This window comes from Mesoplodon mirus, assembly GCF_964341445.2.
Source record: "Mesoplodon mirus genome assembly, chromosome: 20".
NCBI classification, from domain to species: domain Eukaryota; kingdom Metazoa; phylum Chordata; class Mammalia; order Artiodactyla; family Ziphiidae; genus Mesoplodon; species Mesoplodon mirus.
Genome location: NC_138996.1, coordinates 11857880 through 11872489, shown reverse-complemented (window position 1 = coordinate 11872489; position 14610 = coordinate 11857880). Strand labels below are relative to the sequence as shown.

General features: G+C 40.1%; 1 protein-coding gene and 1 long non-coding RNA gene across 3 annotated transcripts in view; one reads left to right on the top strand and one right to left on the bottom strand.

Moving 5' to 3' along the window:
• The window catches only part of BAG4 (BAG cochaperone 4), a 34565-nt gene extending 25005 nt beyond the window's left edge, over window positions 1-9560 (top strand). For both annotated transcript variants that reach the window (XM_082608519.1, XM_082608518.1), the window contains 3 exons: window positions 244-498; window positions 1374-1628; window positions 2337-9560. In XM_082608519.1, the coding sequence (XP_082464645.1) occupies window positions 244-498; window positions 1374-1628; window positions 2337-2822 (996 nt within the window). In that variant the 3' untranslated portion in view covers window positions 2823-9560. The remainder of the gene's footprint in view (window positions 1-243; window positions 499-1373; window positions 1629-2336) is intronic.
• A 3060-nt stretch (window positions 9561-12620) lies between these two features.
• LOC309795785 lies at window positions 12621-14060 on the bottom strand. The gene is made up of 2 exons (XR_014292361.1): window positions 13820-14060; window positions 12621-13011 (listed from the first exon to the last, which is right to left on the bottom strand). It is a non-coding gene; the product is annotated as an uncharacterized lncRNA (long non-coding RNA).
• Between the last annotated feature and the right edge of the window lie 550 nt (window positions 14061-14610).

The window sequence follows — 14610 nt, the reverse complement described above, 5'->3', positions numbered from 1 at the left end:
AAGGCCATCACTTCATCCTTCATCACGATATACCCATTGTTAGGACACAGACTCTAAGGCGATAATCTGAGTTTAAGATATGTATATGATTGTAATATATGAAAGAATACCTCAAGGGTTGCTTAGGTAGTTCATATTTTCATCAGTTCCTGATCTCCTTTCTTCTCCAAGTTTTCGAAGTGAGGGCATTTCAGCTCATCCACTCATTCATCTTTTTTTTCTTCCAACTTTGCTTTTTTACAGAGTTTGAATTCTTATACAAATGGAGCATATGGCCCACCATACCCCACTGGCCCTGGGACAAATACTGCCTCATACCCGGGGGCTTATTACACATCCGGGTATGCTCCGACCAATTACTCCACAGAGGTTCCAAGCACTTACCGTTCACCTGGCAACAGCCCAACCCCAGTCTCTCGTTGGATGTATCCCCAGCAGGACTGCCAGACTGAAGCAGCCCCTCTTAGGGGGCAGGTTCCAGGATATCCTGCTTCACAGGTGAGCATTCGTCTGTTGTGTTTTTATTTTTTCATATTAATGAATGGTACCAAGCTTATTTTTCTGTCCACTTCAAGAGGTTAGGTTTTTTGGGGTTTTAAAAAAATAAATATATTTATTTATTTATTTTTGGCTGTGTTGGGTTTTTGTTGCTGCGCGTGGGCTTTTCTCTAGTTGCTGAGAGCAGGGGCTACTCTTCGATGTGGTGCGCGGGCTTCTCATTGCAGTGGCTTCTCTTGTTGCGGAGCACGGGCTCTAGGCGTGTGGGCTTCAGTAGTTGTGGCACGCGGGCTCAGTAGTTGTGGCTCGCGGGCTCTAGAGCACAGGCTCAGTAGTTGTGGCGCACGGGCTTAGTTGCTCCGCGGCATGTGGGATCTTCCCAGACCAGGGCTCGATCCTGTGTCCCCTGCATTGGCAGGTGGATTCTTAACCACTGTGCCACCAGGGAAGCCCAAAAGGTTAGGTTTATATTTTTTAATATTCTGTGAATGATCGCATGTTTATTTCCCTGTTCACTTCAAGGAGAGTTCTAGTATGTCTTTATTTGTGCTTCCTTATAGCATATGGGTCCATTTATTTATAGTATCTGTGGAACAGACTTATGCTGTGCTTCAGCCACTGAAGTTTAGGCCCTATTTTTCTGAGTTTGATGGTCACCAAATCTGCCCCTGATATCTTTGGAACCAAGCTTTTTTAGGTTTGGAGAAAATATTTGCAACTCATTAGAAATACTACAGTTTAGTCCCATAGCAGCTAAAATATACCCTGTTAAGCCGAGAGGAAGCATCTCTGAATCTGTTTACACTAGAATATTTTCATTACTTCTTTAAGTGTTTTTTAGCAATGACCAGTGTATTTCCTTCCTCTCGATCTAGAACCCTGGAGTGAGCGTGCCCCACTATCCTTATGGGGATGGTAATCGTAGTGTTCCACAACCAGGACCAACTGTACGATCCCAGGAGGACTCCTGGGCTCCTCCGGGGGCTTATGGCATGGGAGCCCGTTACCCCTGGCCTTCAGCTGCCCCCTCAGCACCACCCGGGAGTCTCTACGTGAGCGAGAGCGCTTCATCATGGCCGAGCAGTGGCTCTCCTCGGCCACCTCCTTCCCCCCCAGCCCCACAGCCCAAGGTAGGAGGCTTCTAGACGTTGTCCTCTTAATGTCTGGGTAATGAAGAGAGTGCAATGTGGAACTTTTTCTGCATTGGTCTGTGTTAAATGGGGACTAACTTCAAAATGTTGGTGGCTACTACCTATAGCTTTACCTAGCCCAGTTTACTTTTTATTTAAAATAGACTTTATTTTTTAGAGCAGTTTTAGGTTCATTTCCTTTTTTTAAACGACGGGAGAATGCTCATTTACTAAATCAGTTGTAATACCGTCGGAATGTTAGACAAAATCAAAGATTAGATTTTATTACCTCAGTCTCCTGACAGAAGACAAAACCCATGTGAACTTGCATGGTTTTATGAAACCACACACTTGAACATCGTTTGCTTGTGGCCAGGTTCCTTTTTAAGATTTGTCTTCAGGTTTTATCCCTTTAGGGGAAAAAACTGTGTAATTCCTATTTATTAAGTCACTGGACAGATTGTGAGGTGTTCATGATGATGACCTGTCTCGGGGTAGATGCCAGCCTTTGTACTCAGGAATTCTCTGCCTTTTATCTTTTTAGGGCTGTAGTCGTCTCAAATGATTAAGGAGGGCCGTCTGCTTTTATGGGTGGGGCGTCTTCTCATGTGCCTTCCTGGTCAGGTGAAAGATGTGGGCTAACAAATCTGATGTTGATGGATCCCCATTAAAACAGCTTTTTCCCCCTCTTTGCTCTCCTACTCCAAGGATTCCTCATACCCCTATAGCCAATCAGATCAAGGCATGAACCGGCACAACTTTCCTTGCAGTGTCCATCAGTACGAATCCTCGGGAACAGTGACCAATGATCATTCAGAGCTCTTGGATTCCCCAGTCCAGTATAGTGCTGAGCCTCAGCTGTATGCTAATGCCACCAACGAACATCCCAGCAATCAAGATCAGAGTAATAATCTTCCTGAAGAGTGTTTACCTTCAGATGAAGGGACTCCCCCAAGTATTAAAAAAATCCTACATGTGCTGGAGAAGGTCCAGTATCTTGAGCAAGAAGTACAAGAGTTCGTAGGAAAAAAGACAGACAAAGCCTACTGGCTTTTGGAAGAACTGCTAACCAAGGAACTTTTGGAACTGGATTCAGTTGAAACTGGGGGCCAGGACTCTGTCCGGCAGGCCAGGAAAGAGGCCGTTTGTAAAATCCAGGCCATACTGGAAAAATTGGAAAAAAAAGGATTATGAAAGGATTTAGAACAAAGGGGAAGCCTGTTACTAACTTGACCAAAGAACTCTTGATTTTGGTTAATTACCCTCTTTTTGAAATGCCTGTTGAGGAAAAGAAGCAATACATTCCAACTTTCCTTTGATATAAAACTTGAAAAACTGGTAAAGGACTTGGAAGAACAGTTGGGTTATGAGTTGTTTTCAGTTTTCAGACCAATGAATGTAATAGGAAGCTGTGGAGTTATCAGTATTGCCAGGTAGACTCACCCCTTAAAAAATTTTTGGGTATCTGCAAGCTGCTTCTTATCAGCAGGAGGGAAATCCACCTTATGTAACAGGCTTATCAGAAACCTACCGGATAAGACTGGATGTTGTCTGAGACAAACAGGCTCTGTTTTTTTAAACATCTGGATTACTTGTCACATTTTTGTACATTGTGACTGCTTTCACTGTACACTTTGTGTGTAAATTATAGCTTGGACTTTAGCCTTCTTGGACCTCTGTTTTGTTTTGTTACTTGTAGTTCACAAATATAGTGTTATTCTCTACTTCTTGGTACATTTTGTAGTAATATGTTTAATATAATTACTCAAGAGACTATACTGACAGCCAGATAGTATGGCAGTTCTGGATGAATTTATATCTTTTCACCACTTGAATACATTGCACTATGTAGTAAGTTCCTGAGGTAGATTGTCTCCTTTTTTGTATAGATCATTAGGTTAGAGTTTTACCACTTCTATTTTTCATGTTACTATTGGAAGGTTAATTTGGAAATGGCATGGGTATAGGAATGAAAATGGGGCTATTTCCTTTTTTGCTGTCTTAATCGTATTTGGATGAAGATCCACTTTAAAATTTCCTTTCTTCCCCCTTAATTATCTTTTTAGTACAGCTGCTTCCATATGGAGCAGTGTGATGAACACAGATTAAAAATTAAATGCCACAGCACGTAGAAATAATAACTGCAAAAGTAATAAATACAACCATTTGAGAATGCTATTCTCCATCTAAAATATTAGCTTCACCATCAGGATCCCTATGAGGGGATTTCAGCTCAGTGTATCTGCTCAGTTTACAGCAAGAAACAACGAGGGTAAAAGAGGATTCATGCTCAGGGAATGAATCAGCCATAGGTAGAGTGGGAAATTGTGTTCTTCTTTTAAAGGTAGATTTGATGTTTATCTTTGTTTCCCTAGAATAAATTGCATAGACAGTATTGCCTGTTTTATAAAAAAGATGTTTACCATCACTAATAACAGTCATTTTAGAGCCAGATTTAAGGAAGGGATATTGAAAGGGTCTTAGCTGGATTTGCTTAGGTAGCTCTATGCTATCATGTAGAAGAGACTTAGGTGGATAACTTACTTTTTTCATCTGAAGTGAGTTCCAGTATGCAGTATCTGTTATTGGAAAAACTGCTGTTTCTTAATAAGATACCCAAGTGATTTTTTTTCTTGACTGCCAGGCCTATTAACAAGAAAATAAATCCACCAGCCATCTCCTCTCCCTATAAAAAAAAACAATACAAACATATTATATGACGAGAAGAAGTAAAGTAAAAATATTGGCCGGGTCTTAGGTTGGTATGAGTGATTTTATGAGATAATATGGTGACAATTTTATTCTAGGATTTTTATTTTTGGCCTAATATAGGAATGTTACAAAAGGCTTTTCTATGAAAATTTAAAAGTTGTACTTGAAACTAAATATTTAGAAGGGGGAGAACCTTAAAGCTAAGTTAACATAAACCAGTGAGACAATGACTAATACAGGAGAGAACACTTTTGTTTTTTTTTTTTTTTTGCGGTATGCGGGCCTCTCACTGTTGCGGCCTCTCCCGTTGCAGAGCACAGGCTCCGGATGGGCAGGCTCAGCGGCCATGGCTCACGGGCCCAGCCGCTCCACGGCATGTGGGATCCTCCCGGACTGGGGCACGAACCCGTGTCCCTTGCATTGGCAGGCGGACTCTCAACCACTGTGCCACCAGGGGAGCCCCGAGAACACTATTTTTTAACTGAGTGCCCAAGATACCAATTTCCCTGAAGTCTTGATTTTTTTATCTATAAATCACACATTATACACACACACATTATATGTGTGTGTGTATGTTTTTTAACAGTTTTTTATTTTGGTTTTGAGATAATTTTAGACCTCCTGAGGAGTTGCAAAAACAGCGGTTTCTGTATACTCCGCTCACCTTCCCTTTATATTAACATCTTACATAACTGTAGAACATTTGTCAAGTTAAGAAATTAGCCTTGATATAATGCTATTAACTAAAGTAGAGAGTTTTGAAAGTAGAGATTTTCTAGTCTTTTCACTAATGTCCTTTCACTGTTTCAGGATCCAATCCAGGATCCTGCCTCGCATTTAGTTGTCATGTCATCATAGCGTCCTTCGATCTGTGACAGTGTATCTTGACACCTGATGCGGTAATGTATTTCTGGTGTTATTAAACTTAGCCACTACCTGAGGTGGCGTCTGCTAGGATTCTCTGCTGTAAACTTACTATGTTTTCCTTTGTAATGACTGAATGTTTGCTAGAGATAATGTGAGCTATGCAAATGTCTTGTTTCTGCTTAAACTTTTGCCCACTCATTTTTGTATCCACTGGCAGATCTTGCTTGTTACTACTGTGGTGTTCGAATGTGACTTTGTTTCTCTTATTCCTTCTACATGTATTAATTGGATTCTTTCTGTAAGGGAGGGCTATTGCTTCTGGATTTATAATTTTAATTATAATAAGATATTCAGGATAAGTACAGACTTAGAACTTAAAGGTGTAAACCATGTTAAAATTATTCCAAATGCCAATGTCAAGGAAAGGAAAACTAAATTGCAAGCTGTGCCAGAAAATATAGTGAATATAAGAAGGAAAATAGTATTCATTTTTTTGTGGATCTGATTCAGTTCTTGACTTAGTATTGACTCTAGACTGAATTCAAATTTTTTTTGGTATTTCACATCTGGACTTTTAAAAAGTGTCTAAGTTTAATATTACTTTGGGGATAATTTCTGTCAAAATCTTGAATAAAGTTATCCAGATCTGGCATGTTAAACACAGCTATGTTCTCTATAATAAGCCACTATTGTTCTAAATATAAACGCCAATGTAAATATTGAATTTAAGTCCCAATGAAGTATTAGCAGGATGGGCTGGTCTCTACATTGTTGGTGGGGAATTCTTTTAAGTGCTTTGAAAAATGGGGTTTTGAAAACAGTTCTCTAGGTGGTTAGAGTAATACCATTAGAGGTGGGAAGATTTTTTTTTAAGTTGAAGAATATGGATTAAATTGGCATTAAAAAAAGTTTTTTGGGGGATGGATACTCGAAGACTGGAGTTTTTCATCTTTTTTTCTTTTTAAAAAAGTTATGAGTTTGAAGACTCAAATAATTCTATAGAAGTTAGCAATTTAAAGAGTCAATTCTGGGACTTCCCTGGCGGTCCAGTGGTTAAGACTTCACCTTCCAATGCAGAGGGTGTGGGTTTGATCCAGGATCTGGGAGCTAAGATCCCACGTGCCTCGTGGCCAAAAAACCAAAACATAAAACAGAAGCAATATTGTAACAAATTCAGTAAAGACTTTATAAAAATGGTCCACATCAAAAAAAAAATCTTAAAAAAAAGTAAATTCTATGAAAAGGAGCACTCTTCTGTTCCACTCCCATTTTTCCTTCCACAAAAGTAACTACTTTCAATTGAGTTTTTTAAAAAAATTATCTCCATATTTTTTTAATAACACACTTTTATTGCTCCCTTTTGATTTATCAATTTTAGGTCATTTCTACTGATTTTCTGTTGTAGAGGATGAAGGTTAGGTCTCTCTGCCTCTACCATACACACATCTCAGCTCTCATCCCTCCAATTTCTCAGTCCACTTACATGGTCATTCTGTTGTACGTTATTATACTATGTAAATGCTGCCCAGAGCTCAGTCATGCAGTAAACTGCTTACTTTTCTTTTCCTGAACAACTGCTTGTTTTCTCTGGAATGAATCATTTGTCCTACTTATTTTGTTTGCCTATGTGCTTATGACTGATTTGACCTGAAACCCTCCATCATTTGGATAAATCTTCTCTTTTTTTTTTTTAATTTATTTTTTTGCGGTACGCGGGCCTCTCACTGTTGTGGCCTCTCCCGTTGCGGAGCACAGGCTCCGGACGCACAGGCTCAGCGGCCATGGCTCACGGGCCCAGCCGCTCTGCGGCATGTGGGATCCTCCCGGACCGGGGCACGAACCCGTGTCCCTTGCATCGGCAGGCGGCCTCTCAACCACTGCGCCACCAGGGAAGCCCGCTCAGACATATTTTATCAATTTTAGGCTCCTGAAGAAGCGTTCCTGGAGCCCTGTGACTGCAGCACTGGTACGCCCCTGGTGCATACTTTCATTCTGGTGTCTTCTGTTCATCCTGGGGATTCTCTCTACCCCTTCTGTTGGATTCCTTTTTTCCATAGCCTGTGTCTTTCTCTTTCTCAGTTTATTCCCTCATTTTGGTAGAGCATGTTCCCCAGTAGCTTCCTGGAAAAGGGTGCATAGGAAGTAATTTTTTTCCATCTTGCATATTTGAAAATGTGTTTTCATGATCCTTTGTTTAAAACTTAGTTTTTCTTCCTGGAAGCTTACAGGATATTTTTGTCCCCTCTACAGTACAGTGTTGGTGTGGGTCTGTTTTTGTCCATTTTGCTGGGCACATTTCGTTATGGAAACTCCTGCCCTTAAGTCCTATAACATTTTCTTGGGTTTTGTTTGTTTGTTTATTTTCCTCCTCTGCTACTCTAATCTCTATTACATCTTGCTAGAATTCCTGCTGTTTCTGTTATAGATCTCTTAGACTGGTTCTTTGATTTACTTATCTTTTCACTTTCATTTTTTGCCTTTTTGCCATACTTTGTAGGGGATTTACTCACCTTTATCTTCCAACTCCACTGAATTTTGTTTCATCTGTCATATTTTTAGTTTCTAGGAATTTTTTTGTGCTCTGTGTTCTCTGTGGGATTCTGCTCTTGTTTGTGGGTGTAGCATCTTATATCTCTGAAGATATTAATGATAATTTCTTGATTTTTTTCTTCTCAAATAAATTTCCTACAAAGTTGCATTTTCCTTTCTTTTTCAATCTTCATCTTTTTCATGTTAGCGATATTTCTTAGATGTCTATTACTTCTTGGTTGTGTTTTTTACAGCGTTGTTATACTGGAGACCCCAAATTGCTTCTAGAAAATGCTTCCTGACTATTCTGTTTAATTGTTATTGTTTCATAATCTTTCTTGGAGGGAATAGCTATTTTGAGTTGAAGTTGAGAAGGGAGGATTATCTGGATAATTTTTACTCCTCTGTGAAGATAGGAGGGTTTTATACTCGATATGTGGCTTTTCTCATCAGGAGTGGTGGGCAGTAACACATTTGTTGTAATAAAATGTGAGGCAGAGGAGATGCCAGCTGCTGAGAAGGGAGGATTTAGGGGTTTCTGAGATCAGGGCACATTTTCTCTAGCCAACTTTTGAATGTGCTTTTATTTTGCAATATATAGCTTATCCTGGTAAGCTAATGCCAAGGGTAGTATTGCCCGATGAAATATAGGACTCTCAGTTACATTTGAATTTCAGATAAACAACAAGTCACCTTTTAGTATCAGTGTGTTCCACATATGGCATGGGACATAATACTAAAAATGATTGTTTTTCTGAAATCCAAAAGAACTAGGAGTACAGTCATCCCTCAGTATCCGTGGGATTGGTTCCAGGACCCCGCCATGGATACCAAAATCCATGGATGCTCAAGTCCCTTATATAAAATGTTGTAGTATTGCATAAAACCTATGCATATCCTCCCATATACTTTAAATCATCTCTAGACTAGTTATAATACCTAATACAATGTAAATGCTGTGTAAATAGTTGTAAATACAATGTAGATACTATGTAAATAGTTGCCGGGTATGCAGCAAATTCAAGTTTTTGGAACTTTCCTGAATTTTTTTTCTTTCCAAATACTGTCAGTCATAGTTGGTTGAGTCCGTGAATGTGGAACCCATCGATAGGAGTACCAACTGTATTGTATTTTTTATTTTATTTATTTAATTTCTGGCCATGCTGCGTGGCTTGTGGGATTTTAGTTCCCTGACAAGGGATTGAACCCAGCCCTCAGCAGTGAGAGTGCGGAGTCCTAACCACTGGACTGCCAGGGAATTCCCTATATTGTATTTTTTTCATTAAAGTTTTTATTTTGAGATAATTGTAAATTCACATGCAGTTTTACAAAATAATTCAGAGCTTTCCTGTACCCTTTACCCAGTTTCCCTCAATGGTAACATCTTGCAAAACTTTACTGTGATGTCACTGCCGGGATATTGACATTGATATATGGTCAAGAAACAGAACAGTCCCATCACCACAACTATTCCTCCTGTTGACCTTTCACAGCCGCACCTGCGTCTCCTTTCCCACCATGCTAAACCCCTGGCAACCACTAATCTGTTCTCCATTTCTAAATTTTGTCCTTTTGAGAATGCTGTATAAATGGTATTGTATAGTATGTAACCATTAGAGATTGTTTTTTTTTTTCTTCCACTCAGCATAACTCTCTTGACATTCATCCAAGTTGTTTCCTGTATCTGTAGTTCTTTTTTATTGCTAAGTAGTAGTCTGTGATATGGATGTACCACAGTTTGTTCAACCATTCACCTCTTGAAGGACATGGGTTGTTTCCAGTTTGGGCTATTGTGAATAAAGCTGCTATGTACATTCATGTACAGGTTTTTGTGTGGACATAGATTTCATTTCTTTGGGATAAATGCCCAGGAGTGTAGTTCTGGGTCATATGATACTTGCATGTTTAATTTTTTGGAAACTACCAAACTATTCTAGAGTGGCTGTACCATTTTACATTCCCACCAGTAACGTATGAGTCTCTCTGCATTCTTGCCAGTATTTGGTGATGTCACTATTTTTTATTTTAACCATTTTGATGGGTAGGTAGTGATACCTCATGGTGCTTTAATTTGCATTTCCTTAATGGTTAATGATGTTGAACATCTTTTCATGTGCTTATTTGCCATCTGTGTATTCTCTTCTGTAAAATGTCTCTGTGTGTCTTTTGCCCACTTGCTAACCGGGTTTGTTTGTTTGTTTATTTATTTATTTATTTTTTGCGGTACGCGGGCCTCTCACTGCTGTGGCCTCTTCCGTTGCGGAGCACAGGCTCCAGACGCGCAGGCTCAGTGGCCATGGCTCACGGACCCAGCCGCTCCGCGGCATGTGGGATCTTCCCGGACTGGGGCACGAACCCGTGTCCCCTGCATCGGCAGGCGGACTCTCAACCACTGCGCCACCAGGGAAGCCCTAACATTCTTTTATAAACAAAGTCAGTAAGTGGTATTTGCCACACAGCAGCAGCCTGTTCTTGCTTAAAATGTAGATTCATGACCCCTCTGATTAACTATCTGGGGTTTGGATCTGAAATTTAAAGAATCTACTTAGCATACCCTTCTATTCATTAGAGTTTGAGAATCACTGTCACAGCCTGGTCTTGTTATTTTATTGTCAGATCGTCAGAAACAACTGCGGAGTTTTCTCGACTTTTGATGCCGACGTGTCCACCAGGGGTTGAGAACTTCTGTCTCCAAAAACTATGTATCCTCGTAGCACCTAAAGCCTTGATAGACACTCAACACAAATACCTTTTGAATATTGAAATATGATTTATTCTGGAAAGGAATGGGAATTCAGAATTGATGCCTAACAATTATTCCGACTTTAGATGTGAAATCCAGTTGTTTCATGACACTTAGACTGTTGCTTTTGCTCTTTAGGCAGCTTACTGGCCATTAGCATTATCTTTTGCACTGGAGCATGGAGTCAGCAAACTACCACCAGAGACCAGATTTAACCCACTGCCTGTTTTTGTAAATAAAGTTTTATTGGGACACAGCCACACCCATTGGTTTACATACTGTCTCTGGCTGCTTTTGTGTTACAGCAGAACTGATTAGATACCACAGAAAGCTTACAGCCCACACAGCCTAAAATATCTATCTGGCCCTTTACAGAAGAAAGTTTGTTGCCTCCTGCACTAGAGCATTGAAAGGGAAAAAATAGACTTTGTTTCAGATTTTACCTTTTAAGCCTTTTTCTGGTAAAAGATTTGATATACCACTGCAACAGCAATAGCCAGTGAAATTAACTGGTGGTTTCTTTCTTTATTTAAAAAAATTAATTTATTTATTTTTGGCTGCGTTGGGTCTTCGTTGCTGCACGCGGGCTTTCTCTAGTTGCGGCGAGTGGGGGCTACTCTTCATTGTGGTGCGTGGGCTTCTCACTGCGGTGGCTTCTCTTGTTGCGGAGCACGGGCTGTAGGTGCGCGGGCTTCAGCAGTTGTGGCCCACAGGCTCTAGAGCGCAGGCTCAGTAGTTGTGGCGCACGGGCTTAGTTGCTCCGCGGCATGTGGGATCTTCCCGGACCAGGGCTCGAACCCGTGTCCCCTGCATTGGCAGGCGGATTCTTAACCACTGTGCCACCAGGGAAGCCCAACTGGTGGTTTTTTGAGAGATATCATAAGATATTCTCTTTCTGAAACTATCTACCTGCTGGGCCTTCTTGGAAACCTAGAATTTATACTCCTTAAGGCAGTGTTTCTCAAAGTGTGGATCTCATGCTGTCTGCGTCCAGATCACCAAGAGGGCTTGTTCAGAATGCAGATTCCTGAATCCCACCGAAGACCTACAGAAGGAGAATTTCTGGAGGTATGCCTGGACATGAGATTACTCCCTCTCTTGTAACTATTGGTGTATCTGGTCTCTGTCTTTGTTGTAGCAGTCAACGCGATATATTTCTTTATTTTTTTTTTTGAGGTTTGAACCCAGAGTATTTATTGTCATGGTAATATGAAGAAATGTTCATATTCCTGTGCTTTTCTTTTTTTTTTTTTTTTACATATATCTCTTCTTTTTTGGATTTCCTTCCCTTTTAGGTCACCACAGAGCACCGAGTAGAGTTCTCTGGGCTATAGCGTAGGTTTTCATTAGTTGTCTTTTTTATACATAGTAGTGTATATATATGTGTCAATCCCAGTCTCCCAGTTCATCCCACCCCACCTCCCGTTCCCCCTTGGTGTCCATACATTTGTTCTCTACATCTGTGTTCAACAAGATATATTTATTTGTTTACCTGCTTGTGTTTCCTATTGAGACTGTGAACTCCTTCAGGGTAGGTATTGTGTTATTCATTGCTTTTTTATTCCAAGCCCCAGATTAGGCACATTTAATTGTTGTAGTTCTCAAAGGGTGGTCCATGGAGGCTGGGAGTCTCAGAGACCCCTTTAGGGGTCACAAGATCAAAATTGTTTTCTTAATTGTACCAGGACATGATTTGCCTTTTTTGCTATGCTGTTGACATTTGCACTGTTGATGGAAAAGCAGTGGTGGGTAAAATTGCTGGCGCCTTACCAGGAATTAAGGCAGTGGAAACAAATTGTTCTACCAGTCACTGTATTGTCCACTGCCATGAATTTGTAATAAAAACAGTGCCAGTTTCACTTAAAAATACTTCATGAAGAGTTAAAATTATTAATTTTATTAACTCGTAACCCTTGAGTTCACACCTTTTTCACATTCTATGTGACAGAATGATTAGTATGCATGAAACAATTCTGCGGGCTGAAGTACACTGGGGAAAAGCATTCCTGGACCCAATTCCAATGTGTGTGTAGCGGCCTCCACACACCAACAAGCAATTCTTATACGCCAGATGTTCCCATGACTTCCTCCTTGGCTTCAATTAACTTGCTAGCTCGGCTCACAGAACTCAGGAAAACCCATTTATTTACTAGATTACCAGTTTATTATAAAATGATATAAAACCACAGCCAGATGAATGATAGAGATACATAGGGCATGGCCTGGGGAGAGGGGGTGGACCTTCCGTTCCCTCTCCAGGTGTACCACTCTCCCCAGTCCTCACCTGTTCCCCAACCTGGAAGCTCTTTGAACCTTGTCCTTTGGATTTTTAGTGAGGCTTCATTACAAAGGCATGACTCAGTCACTGGCCGTTGGCAATGGATTCAACCTCCAGCCGCTCTGCCCTCTCCAGAGGTTGGGTGTTGGGACTGAAAGGTCCCACCCTCTAATCACATGGTTGGCTCTCCTGGCAAGCAGCCTCCCTCCTTCTGTGGGATCCAAAAGTCACTTTCCCTGAAGCGTTTTCAGGACCTGAGGACAAGAGACCAAATATTATCTCACTGCTTTTATAGCTCAGGAAAGTCCAAGGGTTTTGGGAGCTGTGAGCTAGGAATTGTGAATTAATATATACATTCATCTGAATGACCAAATATTTTTCCTGTAAATCACAATATAGTGCAGCTGGTCTCTTGAGGAAAAAGCACGTGACATTATTTGACTTGGTAACTGAACTAGCTACTCTTTTTTTCATGGAACATCATTTTTAGTTGAAAGTACAAACGACAGACAAACTGTGGCTATGCAGATTTAGGTATTTGGCAGAACTTTCCTAGAAAAAGTGAGATTGTTACTTCAAGGAAAACAACTGACGGTATTTGTTGCCAATAATGAAATTAGACTTTTACAGGAAAAAGAATTTTGGAAGACTTTTATCTGCTATGAGCTTGACAGCTTCCTAATACTTAAAAGACTTCTAATTAGATTGGCGGTAATTAAAAAATAGTGAAATATGTTAACATTTGAAAGGCTGCATAGCTCAGTAAACTGATATTTTACAAATGACCAATGCATGATGTCATGAGTCATGCATGGGTAAAAGATCTATTCAAAGTGCAAGATAGACCAATGGTGGGGTTTTTTTGTTTTTTGGCCGCACCTTGCGGCATGTGGAACTTCCCTGACCAGGGATCGAACCCACGCGCCCTGCAGCAGAAGCGCAGAGTCTTAACCACCGGACTGCCAGGGAAGCCCAAGACCAGTGGGTTTTAAAGTATCAGAGTACAAAAATTCACTAATATGTTTTCAGATTCCACATTGCAACTAACTTTTAAGAACCTACCATTTGTTGAATTTTATTGTAGTAGTAAAAAGAACACTCCAGAATTATCTGAAAAGGCCATTAAAAGATTCCTTCTTTCTTCAACTACACAGTGGAGTGAGGCTGGATTTTCTTCATATACTTCAGCCAAAACTAAAATTGTAACAGGTTGAATGCAGAGGCAGATATGAGAATCCAGTGGTTTTCTATCAAGCCAGACATTAAAGAAATTTACAAAAATGTAAAGCAATGTCATCCTTTTCTCTGGTTTTTAAACAATTATTTTGGAAACTAGTTATTTTTCTGTAAAAATATTTACATAAAATGGATTTTCTTATTTTTAAATGAATTAAATGTTTAAATTTCTCGGTTTCAACATCTAGTAAATAGTGATAGATACAATCTACATAAACACTCTTTATGGAGTTCTCAATAATTAAAAGTATAAAGGGTCCTGAGACAAAAAAAATTGAGAACAGCTGGTATAGAGGCTGCAACAGGGATTTGAAGAAAGAGGGCCTAAATTCAAGTTCCGGTTCTATCACTTAACTGTGATTTTAGGTAAGTTACTTAGGTGCAGGCTCTGAAGACAGACCTTGTGTTTATAATATTGGCTCCATCACTTGCTGGTAGTATGTGAGTCACTCCGCCTCTGCAAATAGGGATAACCTACTTCACCAAGTTGCTGTGAGAATTAAATGGGATTATACTTGTCAAATGCTTACAGTTGTTACCTACAACATAGAGTTAAAAGCTAGCTACTGGTATTCGTTATATTAGCTACTCATCTGACAGGATCCTAGAGGCTGGGC